The sequence below is a fragment of the Rhyacophila brunnea genome, unplaced genomic scaffold (assembly GCF_057557595.1).
Source record: "Rhyacophila brunnea isolate RB1 unplaced genomic scaffold, BYU_Rbru_1.0 scaffold_21, whole genome shotgun sequence".
Lineage (NCBI taxonomy): Eukaryota > Metazoa > Arthropoda > Insecta > Trichoptera > Rhyacophilidae > Rhyacophila > Rhyacophila brunnea.
Window position 1 is genome coordinate 20989013 of NW_028232871.1, and position 23590 is coordinate 21012602.

General features: G+C 33.4%; 1 protein-coding gene across 2 annotated transcripts; it reads left to right on the forward strand.

Moving 5' to 3' along the window:
- Positions 1-509: 509 nt before the first annotated feature.
- On the forward strand, positions 510-22963 carry LOC147070829 (uncharacterized). 2 transcript variants are annotated; one of them, XM_085948724.1, is made up of 8 exons: positions 510-837; positions 5424-5901; positions 12552-12657; positions 13093-13206; positions 14877-14999; positions 17631-17710; positions 19482-19664; positions 21684-22963. In XM_085948724.1, exons 2-8 carry the CDS (start codon positions 5560-5562, stop codon positions 21876-21878), a joined length of 1143 nt encoding a protein of 380 aa, XP_085804850.1. In that variant the 5' UTR covers positions 510-837; positions 5424-5559; the 3' UTR covers positions 21879-22963. The 2 variants fall into 2 exon arrangements, with proteins under 2 accessions (XP_085804850.1, XP_085804851.1); XM_085948725.1 differs by lacking the exon at positions 14877-14999.
- Positions 22964-23590: the final 627 nt, after the last annotated feature.

A 23590-nucleotide genomic window follows, 5' to 3' on the forward strand; every position in this document is an offset into this window, starting at 1 on the left:
TAAAAGTATTAAAAAATGCATTGGCATCGTGTTCTGATATATTCTAAAAGTTTTAAATGTCTAGCTAGTCGGGAAGTTAGTTAAAAATCGATTGCAAGATTTGTACCGGACAAAAAACCACCGGATAAATAATAAGAATACGAGCTAAGAAAAACGTTGTAAAAAGAGATAGAGGCAGCCTTTGTCTAGCAAATAATCGACCCGAATAATGGTGATTTTATTAGTGGATTCAGAAAATCGTAAAACCTTCGTCAATGGAACACCTGCATTAGAAGCATTTATTAATCGTTTTATATTATAACTTATTTTCAAGGAAAGTTGTTGGCATTATAAGGAATGAACGCTTTCGATTTTCGATTTAACAGAACTGGATGTTATTAGATTGTTTTCAGTGGATACCGAGCCCTGAACTAAACCTTTGTAAAAGTTTGGTATCAGCTCCAGTATACGTACAAACTTTTGTTATGACGCAGTGTAGTCCAATACGTATAGCTAAATGCTAAAAAAATGCCACATTCTGCGACAGCTTGTGGTAAACGGTTGTCGATAAGTCCAGGAAAACAAAAACTGACAATAATAAAATAAACTTGTCACCGTATTTTGTTTTCAGTTCTTATCTAACCGTTGCGGCACAACAATACAAGAAAACTAATTATTATCGAAAATAACTTTAGCCAAGTTAACTCTGGTCTTAAAGTAGCCAGGTTTATAAACGATTGCGTTTTTAACTGATCGCAAAAACAACGGATTATTTTTTGGTGTGTCATCATTAGTGTTCAGTGTTGTTGTTTTTGAATTTGGAATATTAGTACAACCCTACAAGTTTTAAAAAAATCGGTAAGTGTCATCGATCTATATTTCTATACTGGCGTTACCCGGCGACTTCATTCGCGTTACATACAAAAATACAAATAGGTACAGAATGAACAAATAATTGAGACGATCATATTTTTTTCAAATTAACAAGATAAACGTCAGTTAGATCTAGACGCGTGCCCTTTTATCTGGACCACCACTCCGCCACTGCTATCTTACCATTTTATATACCTAATGCGTTATTTTCGCAAAGATCTATGTTGTAACTTTGGAACTTTTTGAGAGACCTTATAAAAGGTTTGTTATTTTGGAAAAAGATCGCCTGAGGAATAAGCTTCGGGAGATTGTTTTAACACAAAGTTAGTAACAACAATATAGTCTATAAGCTGTTCATGATTCATCAATATTGGTTAGGTAGTTTTTGAATTACAACGGAAGAAAACGGACCGGGCAGACAGACAGTTCAATCTTATTAAGTACTTAGTTTAGATTATCAAGGAAGCTAGCCGACAAGTCTAATTGACAGTTTGGCAAAAATCAGTTATTTATGGGGTTAAGATTATTAAGAATGTAATTTTCAGCGTTCCAAATATTCGCCAGCAAGAGTTATTCCATGATGAAGTTATAATATTTTTTTGTTAGGATGTACAAAATACATACACAATATCTGAACAGAAAAATGAGTACTTTTTTCCAGAAAAAGGTCTTAAGTATTATCTAAAAGAATCATTCTTATTGCAAAGTAGGTAGGGTTCAGTTTTAAGTGACTATGTATACTTACATAGTATGTAGTTATAATAATTCTACTAAAATATTCCATAAATATAAATTATAGTAGTAATGAAATTAACATAGCATACATATTTTGGAAATTGATCCTCATTCTAATGCGGATAGACGTGCAGGTCATCATTTTTCTGTTACTCTCATCTGTATTTATATATTTATTACGAAAGAGTAAAATAATGTAATGATTCGGGTAAATTAAAATGTAGGGTGGATTACATTTTTGTCCACACTTCGTCCTTATATATAAAATCAAGAACATTCTTATTGAAAATGGCTTATTATCAATTACGCCCATTTAGATTAACAACATCGAATGCCACTGTCTTCTTATGTATTATTAGATTCTTTAAAATAAATACTTACATAAATCGCAGTATATAATAAAAGCGGGGTTCCTTCAGAAGTACATGGCAACTGTGTGTACCTATTTTATTTTTGGATGAAAGCTTTGAAAGAATATCTCGAAAAACCTGCTAAAAAAACCCACCGTGAGTTATCTTATTTACTAATGTTGTCGTGGTTGCGATTATATGCCAATAATTTAAATACACCTTTCGGTTATCCAAAATCATTGTATAATTACAAGATAAAAAGAACTTTTTATATAAAACGTTTTTAAATTTTCTATTGAATTATTATGCTCAATATGCTCAATCTTGTACTTGATATGAAGTAAATAAAAAACAAACAAACAAATAATATAGAATACTGAAATGTCATTTTGACTTTTCATTTTGATTTCCATATTAACGCACGTATATATTAATAATTTAGTTGATAGGACCACCCCCTTAGCAACCAATAATAGTCTTTTACTTTTTACGGATTTTTCTGAAATAACTTTCCATACAAAACAGAATTAACTGAAAATTAATACAATTCTGTTTAAAGATGGCTAAAAGTATTAAAAGAATGCATTGGCATCGTGTTCTGATATATTTTAAAAGTTTCAAATGTCTAGCTAGTCAGGAAGTTAGTTAAAAATCGATTGCAAGATTTATACTGGACAAACAACTACCGGACAAACAAGAATACGAGCTAATAAAAACGTTGTTATCTATCTATCTATCTGCCTGTCGAAATGAATATTATTTACGTATGTAACCAAATCGCATCACAAAAGCTTGACATCGAAGCAACGTTATAATTTAGTACCTAATGCATTGGAAAAGTCAAACCACAATTTTTGATAAAAGTAATAAAAATATTTATATCTTATTTTTGTGAGGCAATGACCGCAGAAAAATATACATTTGACTTTCCCGATTGCGGTTAACATATTAGTTTAAAAAATACCCAAAGATAACTATGTAAGTGAATGGATACAGTAATAAAAGAAGAAATTGGATAAAAACAATCTAGTTATCCAGTGGTACTTAAAAGGTTGAGTTTGTCCGAAAAGTATATCTAGATTATAGAGACCGATTGATCCTTGAAAAAGTTCAGTTATTAAAAATTACGCAATTTCATCATGATGATGTACGTTAATATTCGAAAAGAAACCGCTAATGAAAACATGGCATTTGATTTCTATTTAATTTTTGTGGTTTTAGCTTAGTAATATGAATAACTCTATAAGATAGAATATAATATATCACCACATTGACTACCTAATACTAATCGGCTAACCAACGAAACCCCCTGATTTTTTTTTTTACGAAATGTCAAAAAATATTATATATTATAATAATTTTATTAATACTATCGACCGAAGGTACTTGAAGGAATTTGAATTTAAATTCTAATGGATTTAAGTTTGTGGATTTTTTATATAAAAAAGTGGCATATAAGAATATTATTTGTTTAGCTAATATAACTTTTCAAATACTGTTAAGTATTATTTATATATTATCTCATTAGTTAACTCGATTTTACACCTCTTGTATTTAAAAAAAATGTAGTATTTAAAGATCTATTATTAGGGTCTTGAGTTTTGACGATGTATACGCCTACTGATTGTATTATTAGTGATAGGGGTTTTTTAACACTTCAACTATCCATAATTTGATTGGATTATTTTTACTGTGATCCTTAACTTAATATGTAGGTGATAATGTTTTTACCTACTTTTTTATATTAATTAATTATATAAGTTAGAATTATTAATTGTATTCGTTGTCAGTGTGTATTTATCTTTTGGTGAGTACACATAGTGTCTGAAGATGCGGAAAGGCGAAACCCAGGTCACAAAAAACGACTCAAATAGAACAATATAAAACTTAAATCCACTAGAATTTAATTTTATTAATATCAAGTTGTATTTAACTTTTTTGATCGTCATTTTACGTTATATATCCATAATAATTTGTTGACAAGAAAGCTGTAACGAAATACATTTTTTTGTGAGAAACCAGACCTATTTTGATACAGAATTAATATCTACATTCGAAAACACTTCTTGTGGTTTTGGTATGATGAGGCAAACCATAAAATTATTTTAAAAATAGCGTGATATTTTTGTAATAAAACAGTCACCATGGTGTTGATAATGGATACTTTTATCAGAAAATTACCTTTTATCACCCACTAGTCCGCGTGATTAAATCAATTACATCCAGGACATTATTAATATTTATTATAATAATCATTTCCTTAGATACTACATATTGGATTTATTATTTGTATTAAATTATGGTACGGAAAATTATTGCAAATAAAATCAGCCGGATTCGATGACACCCCCCCCATAGTTATTTTTACTCTTCCCTGTACCTAGTTGTTCATTGCTACTTAACTTCGTGAGTTCGTCGATAACCTAATAAACTCCTGACCACTACACCAGTCAGTTTTTGACAGGCCATGGTGGATTTGCTGTCATGTCCATGTGGCGGAGAACTACATGATGCAAACCACGTTCTTGAATTTAGAAAATTTTCGGCGTCATAATATGAACTTGAAGATCTCTTTACCTGATTATTATTAAGACCGGGTGTGGTACGGAGCGGTGTGGTTTAGTAGAGCCATTAACTTCAATATCCAGTGGGTTTCATATCACGTACTTTTGTCTACCTCTTTACCCATTGGCTTATTTTGTTGGTCTTTCCGCGTTATGCCCAACATGCACTTTTCCATGCCACGTTGCGCTCAAGGCTGACTATAGTCAGGCCGAGTAGTTACAATGATAGTGTTAATTATTGATTATCTTCGAATTCAATGCGGTGATAATATGTTCGTAGTAAATGAAGATTTTCGATACAATATTTAGTTCAAATTAATTTATTTGTCACTCTTTTACAACAATTATAATTTTCTACAAACAGTTGATATAATAGTTGCAAACCATATTGCATCCAAAGAATAAGCAACAACTAGCTCTACAATTGAAATTTATAGCTTCGTGTCCCGGTCTAGCGCGCTACTCGCAATTTTTGGATTTCTCTAAGCCCGGTCGCACATTGAAAATCGTCTCGACTGGGATATAGTCATAAATCAAAACCGGGGGCAACATGCAACTTTCTTCCATGCGCATAGGCTAGTAGAAATGAATGAAAAAACACGCGTCAGTGCAAAATTTTGTTATTCTACCTGCCCCCCGTGTCGAGTGAAATTTGTTAAACGCAACAAGCAGAATTTTTTCTACCAAAAATATCCCACCTATGCTATATACGGCAATACATTAAGTTACATATTGTGTATGTAAAGGACAACTAAATAACATCCATAAATTCGACATGTTGCAGTCGGACGAGTTTATATGTGCGATAGGGCTAAGAAATATCAACACATCAATCCGGACTTTACTGCCAACTTTGGATTTAGCTATCAGTAATATTAACTTATTTTAATTTTATTTATTAAGTATTTTTTTTTGTTTTCAGATATAATTGACAAGATATAAAATATTCAATTCACTCAGAAATAGTATGCAATAACAAAATAAATTGTGAACAATAAAACAATTATAATTAATTAATAATTATAAACCAGTGAATGACTTCGTTTTAATTATTTAAAATGCCACATAGAAACGGTCATACTGCCATAGAAATGTCGGCGAGGCCGCATCATAACCACGAAAGACTGTCGCCAAACCACGAAAGTCCACGTGTCCACGAGAATCCATTGGACAATCATCATGGCCGCAACCTATCACCGCATGCTGACAGAGGATTGCACGGAAGCAGGGGTAATGTTAGTCACGGAAGCCATGGAAGCCACGGTCACGTCCATCACAGCGCCAGTGCAAACAGCCTCAACATCCACAGTGGAGGAAATCACCATCGTGGCACTCACAGCGCCCCAGGTAGTCACGAAAATATCCGCAGTACGTCTTCCCATTCGACCAGCATAAATAATGTAAGTCATGTTTATTTATTAGTTTTTATTTCGAATAAGTATAGCTTATAACGTAAATGCTGTATGCAAGCGCAAGGGGCGAGGCAAACAGGTTTTAGAGAATATACCCTTTTATTTTGACATACTAATAATAATATTGTGATAAGACGCCTAATAGGTTTAAAAAAATAAAGATCGTCAAGAAGAGGTATTTTCGTAATAATGACGATTTTTGGAAAACTTCGAGAATTCTTAAGGAATCAAAGAAATCGGTGTGTGCACTTATGTACGCGCGTTAGAAGTTATACTTTTTTGGCGTAACAAAAACAAAACTTGTGATAAACTAGATTCTTCGACTATCTCTTAATTATCTTGTTAAATTACACACTCAAAAAGGACCGCTTATTGGAACGCCGTTGCTTTATTACTATACACTTTAACTTATATTACTAAATTATATAATCATTTATCGTTGTTTTTATTTTTAAAGTAACAACTGCCACTATGACGTTTAATAGTTTGTTTACGTAAGGAATTGCAAATGGCCGACAATATTAAATTCGCTGCCTAGCAACGGAACAATTCTAAACTATATACTGTATAATCGTCACGATTGCAGTATCATTCTGTGGCGAAATGGTTGGGCGTTCGGCTGATAACCGAACAATCGTTGGTTCGAATCCAATCGAGTGTGTTTTTTTGTGTGAAAAAATAAATCATGTGTTACATGTCACACGCCAAAAATACACTCTGATCTGATTTTCCAAACGCGCCTAAAGAAGTATAACTTCAAAAACAATCTCGAATCTCGATAAATGAAAAAAGTCGAGAAGTCACAAGCTCTACACCGGACGTAGACTATAGACTATTAACTGAAAGAATTATAAAGGAATGTTTGTTTTTGTTTCATTGTTTCTACAATCCGAACTGGAATTTAAATGTCTTACAAAGATGTTTTTTTTCAGATTTTTTAAATTTAACACGGATGTTAACCACTTGCTTAATCTATTATGGGCATGCGCTATGTACACACACACACATTGATAAACATAATATGTAAATTTGCCGAACACGTTACTATTACAAGCAACTATAATAACTACCCAATAATTATGGAAAGTGCCATAAAACCCGACCAAATTCACAAATAGGTCGGAGTCGATGCACTTAGTTTTGACAGCTTAACAACAAATCTGAGGTAGACTGGATAAAATTATCATTTTTTTTCACGTGCCACTTCGAGCCAAAGCTTTCAATTTTCAATAGAAACTACCCAGTGACGTCCCAAGACAAAATGCCGTCCCTAGACAGCGCCAGAATGCCGCCCCATTATTTATACCGTATTTTTTATCATCCTTTCATGACACCAATATCTAAGAAATCTGTTGTATGGATACTTCTTCTTTTCTTCTTCTGTATGGATACATTACTAACAAAATACCACTAAATCAAAAAAATAAAACTAAATTTAAATGTCATCTCTGCTTCAATAGACAAATATTGCACCAGACCACAGTTTCAGATAGGTATATTTTAAAATATATGTACAACTTCCAAAACTCGCGAGTGATTGGCAAAATATTTGGATAAATTTTAAATTTGGTAAGTATGTACTTACCTATAATTCAAATGTAATTCGCAAATATGCGCATGTCATTGCTGATCACCAAGGATGCGACGTCCAAGGACAACGGAAGTAAACTAGACATCGCGAACTCGATAAAAATACAGTCCTGTTAAACCTTTTATAGTAATTAATAGACTTTATTCCCAACCAGTGAGCTGATTTTTTAACGGAAAGATATTTCCGTTATTACTAAGATTATGTAGCTATTTATATACATACCTAATGATTCTCCTCGATTTGCCGCCCTTCGGGTAACTGCCGCCCCCAAGCGACACTCAATCTGCCTACCCCCACGGGACGTCACTGAAACTACCTCCTCTGGCGGTCATCTTGAATTATATAGCGGCCATCTTGAAACACGTATTAGGTATCAATACCCCGGCTTCCGAAGTACTTTAAATATATCTACTAAATACACACAAAAAGAAAAATACATGCATTTATTATGATTATATTTTCCTATGTCGTATTCAAAATATATATAGATATATATTTAGTACGTCACACAAAGCATTGGTGCTATACTACTAAAATAGTAATTTGTGAATAAATGGATCAGCTGGTGTGTTTAAAATATTTATTTGAATTCTTTGACCCGAAAAGTGTATCTAGACACCAACGTTGTATTACTAAGCGTTTGAAAAGCCAGGATATTGATAATACCAATAGTTTTTATTTAAAGATGGTCGCTAAAAAATCAAGATGGCCGCCGGAAGAGGTGATTCCTATCAAAAATTAAAAGCTCTAAGTAGTGCGTGGAAAAGGGATGGCGCTTTTCTTCGAAAATTTTCATGATGAGTTGCCTGATTAACTTGGCCGATGTTATTTTTAGAAATTAAAAATGTAGGGGGTTGTTTTCGCTGGCCGTTATCAGTGATTGCCCGGAGCGTTTCCCTCCTGATGGCTGCAGGGTTGTCTGCACTTCTGTGCGGCTGCTCCGAACATATGGTGGTACCAGCATTTGCCTTGGGTATCTTCTCTGTTGTGACTGGATGAACGTCCACTTGTACGGCTTCGTGAGCGGCTGTTGAACCGCCGGTCGTGGTTTTTTGCCCGTGGGCATGAGTCGCGGCTGTGAATGCCTGCGATTTAATCTCGGATGCTTGTCATTTGCTCCTACAATGACAATGTAAGTTTCCGCATCCTGGTCTCAATCAGCGCTTCCATTGTTGCCTCCTAGATTGACGGTCTGGCTGTGGCTTCCACCATGGCATTAGGAAGGACCCCAACTTTGTCCAGATCTGTGTCCTTTTGGGTGGCGAGCACTACCTGCATGGTATGCGGCAACCTACCTATCCACAAGGTTCTCAGGACTTCGTCGGAGATGGCGGTACCAGCAAGCGTCCTTAAATGCCGTAGGAACTGTGACGGTTTCCGATCCCCCATCTCTTCGTGTTCTAGAAGACGTCTTGTTTTGTGCTCTTGAGTGGAGCTGAGGCGGCGAATCAATTCCTTTTTCAAGAGCTGGTATGCTCCCTCGTCTGGTGGGCGTAATATGACGTGGACGCATACCGTGGGTCCAATACTCCCAGGATGTACCCGAACCTGGTCTCCTCGTCATAACACCATTGGCCCTCACATCGACGAACCCCCTACAAAAATAATAAAAAAAATTAAAAAAGTGTGTGGGAAAGGCCATTGTTGTTTTAATTTATTTTAAAGTTATAAGCACACCAAATTAGATAATGAGGTCATATGCGTCACTCTGTATATGCATTGTATTATCTAAATTCTAACTGATACTGATGTATTTTTTTTAATTGACACATCCGGTTTGTTTGCGACGCATTGCTATAATCACTGCGGTAAAATAAGTAACTACAGTGATTCCGCGAATTTCCGTTGTCCTTGTTTGCGGAAATTCCCTTCTCCCGGTCTGTATCATTTTGAAAAAATGTCCAATGCCTACTCAAGATAATGAAATTAATTATTAAAGGAACAATACGACATAATTTTAATATAAAATCCAAATTTTATAGGAGCATCAAATGATATAATATAGTAGCAAGTTTGGAATATACTCTAATTCATCTGTAAAATTGTCAAGAACATTAGACAATTTAATGACGGTTTTTTTCTAAGAGGCGTCCGTTAGATTTCAAACTTGTCTGATATTTTACTTGCCAAATTGCCAAACCCACTACTGCTCGTACTAGGTAGTATGTACTGTTAATACGCAGTTCTTCATGGATTATTTGTGTTGTCTTTACTAAACTTCTCTAAAACAATACAATGTTTCAGGAACGTAGGCAGACATTGCGATATGTTTAACTAGGTATCACAACTGGAAAAATCTGACTGCTTTTATTCTTTAGTTAACTGGTAGCAGAGTGTGGACTTTGGCGACGTGTCCGCAGATTCTTTGCTCATCAATGGAGCATCGCCATAAACGATAAATATTTACAGCACTGGAAAAAGCCACAAAGGAAAAACAAAATATAAGGTTGCGAGTGACCAATGGTTACGAATTTTCGAAAGTATTCTTTCTTTCTTTTGACCACGTCCGATCTTAATAGGATCATATGGGCCTCCACAGAGTGAAGGTTTATATTAACAGATTTTTTTTTTACGAGAAACCTATTAGGTCCATACTCTGGACTCAAACACAAATTGAAAAACAATATACATAGGTAGCCGTTTATATTTCGGGAATTTGGAACACTGGGGTTGCTAGGTGCAATTTGACTTCTGTATTTTGATGTTTGACATTTTTAACGGCAAAAGTACTCAGAACGTTTCAACGAACGGACGCTTTTTGTTTTTTTTTTAAATTCATTTGAAAAATTTATCTCGGCCAAAAAAATGGAATTAACTCGTGAAAATTTTCGTGCGGTTATTTTTAACAACTTTCGACGTGGATTATCACGGGAACAGTGCATCACTGAACTTAATGTTTTATATAAAGATGAAGCACCATCAAAAACTATGGTATATCGCTGATTTAGCAAATTTTATCGTAGCTGTTGTTTGCTCACAGACGAGCCGCGTGAAGGTCGTCGAAAATCAGTTGTTTCTCTAGAAAACATCGATGCTGTGCGTGAACTGATAAAGCAAGATCGTCATGTGACATACCGTGGGAATGAGGCATCTCTGGGCATTAGTAACACTACAGTGTATATGATCTTGCATGAACATTTAGACATAAGGAAGCTATGTTCGTGTTGGATCCCGTATAATTTGACAATCGCACAAAAAGAGGCGCGTGTCGATTGGTGCAAGGAAATGCTCAAAAAATACGATCGAGGTGCTTCAAAAATCGTTTATAAGATTGTTACAGGTGACGAATCTTGGATCTATACGTATGAGCCCGAAAGTAAACAGCAGTCGACCGTATGGGTCTTCCAAAAAGAGTTTAAACCAGCAAAAGTTGCTCGCGCTCGAAGCACTTCGAAGCAAATGGTCGCCTGTTTTTTCAAAAAAATGGGCCATGTCGCAACTGTACCTTTAGAGAATCATAGAAGAATCATAGAAGTCAATTCTGAATGGTACACAACCATTTTTTTCCCCAGAAGTTTTTGGTGAAATTAGGAAAAGCAACCGTCGGCGTCAAATCATCCTTCATCAAAACAATGCGAGCTCTCATACATCGGCTCAAACAAGCGCCTATTTGAGCACTCAAAACATCAAATTGATGGGTCATCCGCCTTACAATCTCGAGTTGGCATCAAATAAATTCTTTTTATTCCCGACAGTCAAAGATAAATTGCGTGGTCAATGATTTTCTACACCAGAAGAGGGGGGTTGATGCATTCAAAAACCATATTTTGGAGTTACCTTCTACAAAGTGGCAAAAATGCTTTTCAGATTGGTTCAAACGCATGGAAAAGTGTATAAATTGTCGTGGAGAATATTTAAAAAAATAATAAAACTGTTTTCATTGATAAAAACTTCGTTTTTGTTTGTTATTCCCGAAACATAAACGGCTACCCTCGTATGTGTCGCTACATTTAAAAATCAGCCAAGTCCACCTTTAGGTATTTTTCACTTTTTGTGAATTGCTGAAGAACTACTGCTTTCTAACATTTCTGCATCATCAAAATGTGAAATTTATTATTTTAAATATTCTATACTCGAAATAATATAAACTTTCACCCTTGTGACTGTGTATTTGAGAAAACAAAAAGCTGTTTTTCTCCTATTCATCTATGATGGACTTGGCTGATTTTGAAATCTAGCGACACATATGTACTTGCCAGACCCAGGATTCGAACCTGGGAATTTCGACACTATAGACCGGCGCTTAAGCCACGCGGCCATCGTGGGTGTAAAAAGAAAACTTTCGAAAGTATACAATAATATATATACTTTGGAATCAAATCGACGATAAATTTACAGAAACATTTGAGATCAAAACTTTTCTCAAAGATAACCAAAATTTACTCTAAAAAACTTTCATCTGTTACGTATTGACATAACATAGATCGGAGAGCAGGACCTTGAGAAAAAAATTGTATGTACTTATGTACGCGCGTTAGAAGTTATACTTCTTTGACATAACAAAACAAAAACAACACTTGTGATAACCTAGATTTTTCAACTAGCTCTTAATTACCTTGTTATTCTTCGTTGTTTTCATTATTAAAGTAACGACCTGTCACTCTGACGTTTAATCGTTTGTTTACGCAAGGAATTTCAAATGGCCGACAATAATAAACAATTCTACTATCAAACTTGCGTTTGTATTCAGCTGACGGATTCGCAGCAATTTTCATACTGTCGTAACGGTGTGCGCAAGCAGCTCTCAATTTCACTCTCGCCCCAAAAGAAGTATAACTAAACTGGACAACTTTGAAAAATAAAGACATTGAGAAGGGTTTTGGACGACGATAACAGTACGTGGCTGAGGAAGTAGGACATTAGATTATAACCCATCCTGTATTAGACAGGCTATGCTTCAAGGATTAAAGGCGGCAAAACAATTTATTAGATCGGAAAGAAAAAGGAGGTCCATCTTAAATGCTATGATATACTCGTATTAGGATTTCCTCTAGATTGAATCCAAAATATTAGTTAAAATTCAATGGAATACTTATTTTATTTATAGCTGGCGCACGATGATCCTCTTCAGCCACACTCAAGGAATCGCCGTGACATCACATTAAATGTTGAAGCTGTCAATGAGGACACTGAACCGAAATCACCAAATACAGGTTTGTTTTTTCAGATACCGTACTAACTCTACCATGTCCAGTACATTTTTGATTTGAAACGGCGTATTTACTGCCATGAATAAAAGAATATAATATATATTATATTATATACAAGGTATATTATATGTAAGATCGTATTCACCTCTATAGGGTAGAGGTTTTAATAGCAGATTTTTTGGGTTTTTTACGCGAATTGAACGATAGCCACTCCATAGATTAGGTCCATATTCTGGGTTGAAGCACACAATGAAAAACATCACATATCACAGTTAAAATAAATGTCACTATCTTATCACGAAGTCATCACAACAATACGATCATTGCAAAATATTCAATGCATGATTGTAAATAGATTTCGTTTAGAGGAAATTTCGACTCTTTTTCGATTTGTAGAAGTAGCAGAATGTTTTAAACGTTGATTTACTAATATTTCAGGATCGGAAATTGACCACGTCCACGACGACACAACCGCTCCGCCGTCGCCGAACGAGCAACCAGGAGTTGACGATGGTTTCTCTGGAGATGAGACACGAGAATCGGATGATGATGGTATGCTTAAATCCACTCAGAAATTAATATCCCAATCCCAAAAAATAAACTATCCCAATTTAAAAGTAACTAGACTTATTGGACCCCAATGCATCCATCCAATCACCTAACCCATCTTCCGTATCTGTGTCTCCTTTGTCTACACATTTTTTTTACTACTAAAGTATCTCTATCCATATAAAACAAAAATAGGTACTTTATGATGAGCTTGATTTAGTGAGGCTAAAATCCTTTGATTTCAGATGATAAAATCAAAGTAGTCATACATCTATTAAAGTTTTATAACTATTCATCGATAAAAATAAACAAAATCAGAGTACTTGCCTCTAAAGACCGTAGACGTGGGCTCAAATCCTGCGACAATGAAAAAAATAATTCAAAAGACCTAAAACTAACAAAACATTTCTCTTAAAAGAGTCTGTTAATATAGTCATCGTGTTATTGTCGACGCTATGCGGGTTTTGTAAGTCAGTACGCAAAGCACTGGTTTAGTTTCTCATCCAAGAGCTCCAGGTTCAATTCCCGGTGAGGTAACAATATGTATGCCAGTCACCGCTAGTGCATATTAGGGCCGCAGCGACTTGCCATAAAAATATCGGTGTGGATCACTGTGGTTCGAAACGTCTGAAGTTAACCCACCGACCGGCCGTCCATAACGTCCTCCTCGCCTTCACGTAGTTACGAAATAAAATACAACCCCATTTCCATACAGTCCACATAATTATAATATAGTCCTTTTTACGATTATTACCTTCAATGAAATGAATTACATTATGACATACGACCGTACTCCTGAATTTTTTAAAAATCATAATTATAACGAGGGATTCCTACGAATTTTTGTTTTATAACATTATTACATTTAAAAGAAATTACAGAGAGATTTTTATATAGGTTTAGTTCAATTAGTAACTTAAGAAAAAAATAATTTTATTCGTAAGATTTAAAAAAAAACGAAACAGCGTATTTTTGCTTTTATTTTTGGATTTAGTCCAATACATAAGGCACTGTAATCTCATACAAATGGTTCCAGGTTGGATTCCTGGTGATGTCACAATAAATTCATGTAATTTTATCAAATTTTGGGTGTGTCTGTGACTATTTTACTGCTACTATGACTTTTATTATACCAGATAGTTGTCCACACTACTGTCGTTGGAGCTCACGGGCTGCCGTAGTGCTAAAAATACGACTAAAATTTAAATGGATGGGTGGTATGATATTAGAATACAAGTAAATGGAAAATCAGAATATGCACTTATTAAAAAAATGCATTTATTTATTGAACATAGCCAAAATAAGAAAATAAGTTTAATTTAGCATCTGTAAATTTAGTGAAAATTTTGCGTTAAGGTGGTCATGGTGGACGAGTGGTATCGTCTCCGCTTATGAAGTCGTGGGTCTCAGGTTCGAATCCTGGGTCTGGCAAATTAATATGTTTTTTTTTCAATGTTTCAAGTATAGACCTGATAGGTTGATAACGTGGTTATTACCCAAAAGATTCACATATTATGAGAGTGGAACCAATTAAAAAATGTTATTTTAATGTCAACACTATATTTACCTACTTGAAATCGAATCGTATTGTAGTGATTTTATAACTTTGAAATGATCATTGTATACGGGTTAACGAAATCAATGTTTTGTTTTAATCTGTCACCCCCCCAAAGGTCATAGTCATAACGCAATACACAGTGAGAGATCAGCATTAGTGGGCGGGTCTAAATCTGATGAAGAAACGGATAGTTCGTCCGACGACGATGAGACAGACGGGCTGACCAGGTACCATATGGGTAGGTAGTTTTGACGGTTTAATAGCGGATTAATATTAACAAACTATTATTTTGAATAATTCATAAGATTTGAGAATGTAACATTCTTTTTGAACATAAATACATACATAATTTGAGAACACCTAAAATTTATTATAAAAACTTACAAAAAGAAAAATCTTTGAAAACAATACGATGCTACGACGGGAGTTAATCCCGTATACCCTAAATACGCACTATTGTGATTTACCAATTAAGCTACAGGCGCACTATCTAATTACGATGAAATCTATTAATTATAAGTTTTCACATATTGAAATGCGTTAATTTTTGGCTTTGGACATTTGTGCTTTAAATCAAGGTATCAATAAGTATTATTAAGTGCCCTAATTACTAACTGACGCTTGTTCTAACATCGTAATTTTCTTTAGGTTGTATTTATACCGTAGAAAAATATTTTCTTTTGTAGGTTTAGTAGGCAGTTGTTTTTGAGATCGCAAAACGATTGCAATGCTCAATGACTCAATTCCCAATACGATATGAATGTTTAGAAAAGTCTCGATCAGTGAATCCCAACCTGGTCCCGCAAGAATTCCCAAAAGTTACAATTTAAAACCAGTTTGATAATCTAGTAAAAAACGTTTAAAGTGAACCCATTTTTAAATAGTGAGGTATTTTTAAGCTTGTAGTGAAAAATGAGGAATTCAATAATTATTGTCAGTAATAAACGTTACTATTGCGTACTATACAATATGTTTCTGTAGAACTCCATTATAATGATTTTGAAATTAATATGTTTTCTGTATTCAGACTAATTAACAAAGAAAATAAAGCAAATATTAATATCATTGCATGTGGATAATATAATATATATTTTAGAAGGTATGTGAGGATGAGTATAGGTGGACGTTATTTTATAAATTCTTAAAATAGGGTCTGCTTAACTCATCCGGTATACTTCCTTGTACCTATATATTTTTTTGTATTTACACATTTATACTGTAGAATAACTTAATACTGATCTATCTCTTTTATTATGTACCTAATATTGTTTTAACCGGTTAAGTGCCTAGAGCGTCTTTGGACGCCTTAATTACACCGATTCTTATATTAATTACTATCAATTAACTAATTGCGGCATAGAAAGGATTAATAATATTTCTTTGTTTCTAAATGTCATATTGTGAACGTCTTAAACTTATAATTTGTAATGTCCACAATATGTAAAAATAAATGAATTGAATTGAATTGAATCATTGTTTGATTCGTCCTAGCATTCCGACCCGTTATGAATCGTTTTATTTTCGAAGTCGAATAATATTTCGACTGTTTAATCTGCAAACCTGCTAACTCCATTTAAACAAATTGTTCAGCAAGGAGAAGAAACTATCGAGCAGTTATTCCAAAAACACACTATTTTAGCTTCCCTTTTATATTTAAAGAAAATTCATATAAAGAGCGAGTTGTTCCATTTACGATATTGTAAATTTGGCACTTGCAGTTGGTTGTTTTATGTAAAGAACGATCATACATTTATTTATAGGTTTAGGAGTTTGAAATTTTGAGTGAGTATATAAATATGCTTTGTTATAAAATACCATCAAAATCTCATTTTACAACGTTTTCCTTAGCTCGTATTTTTATTTGTCCGGTGGTTCTTTGTCCGCTACAAACCTTGCAATCGATTTTTAACTAATTTCCTGACTAGCTAGACATTAGAAACTTATAGAATATATCAGAACACGATGCCAATGCATTTTTTAACACTTTTAGCCATCTTTAAGTAGAATTGAATTCATTTTCAGTTAATTCTGTTTTCTATGAAAAGTTATTTCGACATCATTATTGGTTGCTAGGGGTCTGGGGTTCTAGCAATTAAATTATTAATATATACGTGCGTTACTATGGAAATCAATATGACATGTCAAAATGACATTTCAGTATTATTTCTATCAAGTACAATTTTTTTGATTGTTTAAGCTAGTCAAGTTTATATGATTCAACAGAAAATTTAAAAACGTTGTATATGTCAAGTTCTTTTTATCTTGTAATTATTTGCTCATAAGTGCAGTTAGCTGGTTTGAAGATTACGCAGTCGATTTGTAAACTGTAATACGATTTTCATGCAAGTATCTTCATCTACTTAATATAGTTAGATATATTTAAAATGTATATTATTCAATTGGATATAATTCGGTGGCGTTTGGGCATAACCTGATAACTGCTTTTTAGGTCATTTTATGTTAAGAGTACAAATTGGGTCACTATAGTATTATCATCCATTTGGTAATAACCCGATATCTATATTTCACTTCAAATGCTCAAAACGCTATTGTAATAATATGATGATATGTGAACAAACACAGTGGTTAGATTGGTCAAAACATGACCAAAGATCTTTGATCACTGATAAGTGACCTTATTTTCCTAATTAGTGAAATAATTGACAATATAAGTATTGTCATATTCTTCTTCAGTTATTTATTGTAAAATGTTTTTTTCAATTTTAAACAAAAAAATGAACTGAAATTTATGTGGGCAATTCAAAGCTTAAAATGGCTCTCCTGTAAATTCAACATTTTGCAGTTAACAGCTTATGCCCAAACGACACCGAATATATATATATATATATATATATATTTAATTTTACAGATAATGGTGTCACGATCACATCCCGATTTAATCCCGATACGCCATTCCCCATGTTGCCGCCAGAGTATTTGCCTGGAGCTGTAAGTATTTTAATATTTTATAACATGTGTTCATTGATTTTTTCTTTATTTTACTGAGAAAGCAGTTTGTAATAATATATATTATATACAGTGGCGAAGGAGCGTGGTAGGCTATTCCGATCCGGCATAAATAGTGCATAGAAATCTTTGTCATTCAAACGTATTTTTTTTCATTGAACTACAATGAGTGTAGCACCAGCGCTTTACAGAATAATATTTCAAAGTTTTATTTACAAAATTATGAAATTAGTTGAATACACATGACTTGTCACAAATTTTTACGTGGGACCAAAAAATACGTTGACCAAAAATCAAGTTAATTCGCAGAATTGGCAACGATTGCTTTAAAACCCATTCACTGCGGACCTTTTAATTATTATTTAATTACCACATTTAAATAATAAGCTAATTATATCTAATGGCCACCTGATAGGCAACGCAACAGTTGCGTTGGACGCAGCAATTGGGTTAACACATTTAACTCATTCGTTCCCTACTACTGTATACTGTGAAAGATCATTCAGTGTAATATACCTACTTCATAAAAAAACAAATATCGAAGCCAGTTGACAGATGCAAACTTAGAAGCAGCCATGCGGCTCGCATTGGAAAAAAGGAGCATTAAGGAATTTCCATTTGCATTATTTTTAAATAAATAGATAATATTATGTACTAAAATGTTCAAATATCTTTTATTAAATGGACTTGTCTATAAAAAAATTGATCATTTTTTTCAGTAAATAAAATTTAGCTTTAATTTTTTCAATCACAGACGTTTCCATTGAACTGTCAATGTCAATTGTGCGGCCACAGTTGAAAGTTCAATTTCATGTGAGAACCACTTGTGTAGACACTTTTTTAGTTTTTAAAATCCAATTAAACTCTGCCATATCGAAACTTTGGTAGATAATAGTCAAACAATATTCCTTTATAGGTAGATTATAGGTTAATAGATATCTAAAATTATGACAATAAACCATATTTACATAATTTTATAGTAGTGTAGTAATAAAGCAGAATAATTATACAGGCTTTGAGAAAATCACGTAAAGGAATGTATTATGATCTCACTCGTAATCAAAGCTCGCGGATGATAAACAAACGCCTTACTGGACTACTTCATATTGACTTCTTGTTTTCTTCCTACTTTTGACCATGTCTGATCCTAATGTGACCATATGGGCCTTCACAGAGTGGAGGAGGTTTGTATTAACAGATTTTTGTTTTTACGAGAAATGTTAGCCACTTACTGAACATATTAGGTCCATATTCTGACTCCAAACACAAATTGAAAAACAATATGTATATTTGCCAGACTCAAGATTTGAATCTGGAACCCATGACGAGAAAATTTTATCCAACACGTAAGCTGCCATCAGAGTTATAAATGTACATATTGAATGCCATGCATAGATTAAAGCCGTATGCTGTTTCGAACCGTGTGAAATATGTACTAAACTTATGATTTCTGTTCATGAAAATATATGTTACTAAGTTTTTAGGTATTAATTAATACGATCAGATGCTACTTTAATACAGATAATTTGGGATATATATATTTCCATGAACAGAAATCATAAGTTTAGTATGGCGCACGGTTCAAAACCATATGCGATTTCAGTATATGGATGGCTTGAATGTTTCAGATTTATAACATAAGTAAAGTTCTATATGTATTTTATTCAAAATATCTGGTCTGAACGCAATGTAAAAAAGTGAACATCATTTTCTACAGCCAACATAATATGATATATTCTTCTTATTATGACAGCGGGGTACACCACCGGATGTGAATGTGTACCAGCAAAAGAAGAATCTGGCGCAAGGAATGATGGACTTAGCTCTCCTATCAGCCAACGCCAATCAGCTAAGATATGTTCTTGAGGCAGGGCCAGATATCCACCGGTACTACTACTACAGCGTGGTCTTCATATCACTAAGTCTCCTATTACAGGTACGTGTATATCTATCTAATATATATATATATATATATATATATATATATATATAACCGAAGTAGGTAGGTAAATGACATGGAAATGAAAATCATTAAAATTGTTTTTAACCAGCACTCGAAATGGATCGGAACGCACCGGAGCCCAGCTCCGGTGTATGAAATTCTAGAGACTACCGCTACGTCTCGTATAAAACGAAAATTATTATGACAGTCAATGCATTAATTCATATTTTTAAAGTTTAATAAGAAACATCTTCTACACACATATTTCTAAAAACAAAAATAGGATTGTGTGATGTTTTAATACAAACTTTTATGCGATCTTAATATCACATAACTTGTGCCCGATGAAAGTGTTGTACAATTTCATTAGATTTAGGTTAAGTATTCCACGATTCACCTTCTCACATTTTCGATGTTTGGTATTATCATTGTCATTCATAATTGTAAAATAAAATAAACGAAAGCAGTGACATCCCACGTGAGTAGACAAACCGTGCTCTGCTTATATATGGCAGATAATATAGGAATACCATTTTGATAGCATATTTCGTAAAATTTTTTGTTTTCCCAAATTGAATTTCCCGTCTAAGATAATTGGGTAGATATAATATAACGTAACTATATAAAAAAAGATTATTGAGCGCTCCGGTTCATAAACTTATCTATTTCGGACGCTATTAAAAGCTTAATATGACCAGACATATCCAACTCCAAACAAAATAACACTCGTATTTCACCATCACAAAGAATTACTTACTCAATTTTCTATTCATCGTGAAAATCATAGGTTTTGGTCGTCTTCTGGACACTCATTATCAAACTAATATTTTAATGTAGAAATAGCTTGCTGCGCGACGACAAAGTGTTTAGAGTACGGGGATTCATATCTTGATATTATTTTAATATCATATTATAACGTCGCCCCAAAAGCAAAAGGGCACTTGTGACATTTTGATGGTTTTGAGTTACGAATATAGTTGTGTTCTGTGGATTGCAATACCGGTATTTCAAAATCGGTATTCCAGTATTTATCAATACCGAAATACCGGTTTTTAAAATGCAAAATACCAAAATTTTCGGTACCTGATCAGTCCCACGGACGAGTTTACTCTCCAAAGCATGTATGTTGCGTCAGGCCACGAACGAGTTAACTCGCGAGTTCTTGTAAACGTCATGACTTCTGAATGAATTGTTTGTGTATATTTTCTAAACAATGTTTATCGTTTTAGTGTGAAAATATTCACGATAAACTCGAGAAACATGTTAATTAGGTAAATTTTCACAAATATTTATCATTCTATTCCTATTTCATATTTTTTATGGGATTTATTTTATTCCAAAAATAGCTACCCTACAAGTGTTCACCTCGTAAAAATTGACTGGCAGTAATAAGGTTAAGAAACCACACTCGTTTACGTTTTTGTCGATGAATTTAATGTTATTTATTCTTTGGTTTGTACAGTATTTCCTATTCAATTGAGTGTATGTGCTGATAAAATGCAAAATATTGACTGAATCCAACATGAGTAAAATAATAAAACAAACATTCATTAAATATACCCATTTATAAAATTGTCTCGATAAATTAACATACTGATATTATCTCGAAATGAAAACATCCGTGACAAATGTTCAATTATTCTATAATGACACTATTTATGATTGTACAAAAGTGTTGGATTGAAGAAGCTTTTCTTGCAGCCGTAATTCTTTACATTTAATGAACTCGCCTTTATCGAGGGCTTTAGTTGAAATTGTCAATATATTCAAATTATTTGTTAAAATCACCAATAATAATTCTACAATATTGTGTTTAATACATATGTTTAAATGTCACCATAATAAATGTAGGTATGTAGGTTTTTTTTCTATAAACTGATGTTTTTAAAGAGATTGTAGTAGCTATATTTACCGATAAGTAATTAATTACTAGTGGTTAATAAAGTAAAATTAGTAAAGATTATATTGCTAATATGAGGTTGCTTATTAATTTGTACACTTGTAATTTTCCAGATTGGGGTTGGTGTTGGACTGATAGTGAATAGTACATATGATGTCAAAGAACATGATGACATGCATAAGGCTGATCGCATTAATAATTTCACCGTGATCGGTATCTTTTTGATCACCGTGGTAAATGTCTTCATTGCCTCTTTTGGATCAGCGAATTATCAGAATGTTCAGACGAGTAATACCACCTCTGGTTGATTCTTATTATAGATTGATAACACACAACGTGGTTTGGAGAGTTGCATGTTGAGCATAGCACACGGGAATCGAAAATTAAATAAATTTATAAAGTGGCAATCAGGAGTGTATAAGTTTAGCAAGTAGAAACGTAAGGATCGAAGAAGAGTGATTACAGGAAGAGGATGCCATCGTCCAGGACTAGATTTTCTTATTTTTAAACCTCTTGAAATATCATCTAACACCACAGGTTAAGATATCTTGGCCAGGAACATGCCGAGCTGAGGTCTCAGTGATGCGGAACATCTGGGCGGCAGCAGTCAAACTGTGATAAAAGTGCGAATTTTTTTTTTTTTTGAAGCAGGGGTGACAAGTTTAACAAGTTAACAAGCGGCTCTCGGGCAGCACCTACCCTATTTCTGGTATAATGAAATCAGTATATAAAAAAAATATTTTTTAAAAATTTACTTATATCAAATTGACACGAGGAAACAGTTCTAAACCAAAATAGGTCATGGCTGCGTCCACATACCTAATTGACGGACGCATATAAATTTAAATTCTTCAGGATGTCAGTATTTGAAATCATCCCCTGTGAGAGCAGGAAAAAATGTCTTAAGAGCAGGAGTGATCATGAGGTCCAAGATAGTGAAAAGTGAGCATATCCTGAAAGCGCTCTAAAATAACTTTATAGTAAAAAAAAAAACTTCATAAGGCCTCCAAATAATTGATCCATATTCAAAAATACTACCTACGCACTAACGAGGTGATGTGCGAGTGAAAAGATAATGAAGAGTCAAAACTCATGCCAATATATTTTACCTCAAACTGGCGTTAATGAGTTTTTTTGACAGTATATAATATATTTAATTAGGGATCTTGATTTGTCAGTATTAAATTCAGCTTTGCCATATCGACTGCTTAATATGCAAACTGGCTAACTCCATTAATTTTGGGCAAATTGTTCAGGAAGGAGAAAAAACTTTTACTAAAAACAATTTAACTATAAAGCGGAATTTAACAATTTCAAAAATACACTTGGCATTTTTTTTACAAATAAGCTTCACTATGAATTAATACATTATTTTAGCTTCCCTTTTGTATATAAAGAAAAAAAAAAGAGCGGAGTTGTTCCATTTATGATATTGGAAATTTGGCACTTGCAGTTAGTTGTTTTGTGTGAAGAACGATAACGCATTTATTTATAGGTATATGAGTTTGAAATTTTGTGTGAGCATAGAAAATATGCTTTATAAAAATATGCCATTAAAATATTATTTTTGGTCAAAAGTGCAGTGCTAGTTTGCAGATTAAGTAGTCAATATGGACTTTCACCAGCTCATTCTGAATTGGTGAATATAATTATTTTAAATCATTTGTAAAAATTAAAAATTCAGATTTGATAGACAGTATATTAATTTTCTATTATTAATAAGTAAAGGTACTACGTTTCATCACACATGCTTTTTGATCGCTCACTCTGATCATGAAGATGCCACAAATAGACGACGTGGCGACATTCAGCCCGCCTTGATTAATTAACTAGATTGACAATTTTTAATATAATATTTTATTTAATTAAATCAATAAGACACACATCAATATATTTGTATATTTTGTACTAGCATAAATTGCCAGTTTGTCGTATAGCTCTCTCTATTTTTATCAATCGGTATTTATAGTAATATGTATAATGATATTTTTTTTATTATATACTTTGTACGAAATAAAAT

Coding starts and splice junctions, on each gene's coding strand:
- LOC147070829 (XM_085948724.1), top strand. CDS start 5,560: ATGCCACATAGAAACGGTCATACTGCCATAGAAATGTCGGCGAGGCCG. Junction 5,902..12,551: donor ATTCGACCAGCATAAATAAT/GTAAGTCATGTT, acceptor TTTTATTTATAG/CTGGCGCACGATGATCCTCT. Junction 17,711..19,481: donor CAGAGTATTTGCCTGGAGCT/GTAAGTATTTTA, acceptor TTATTATGACAG/CGGGGTACACCACCGGATGT.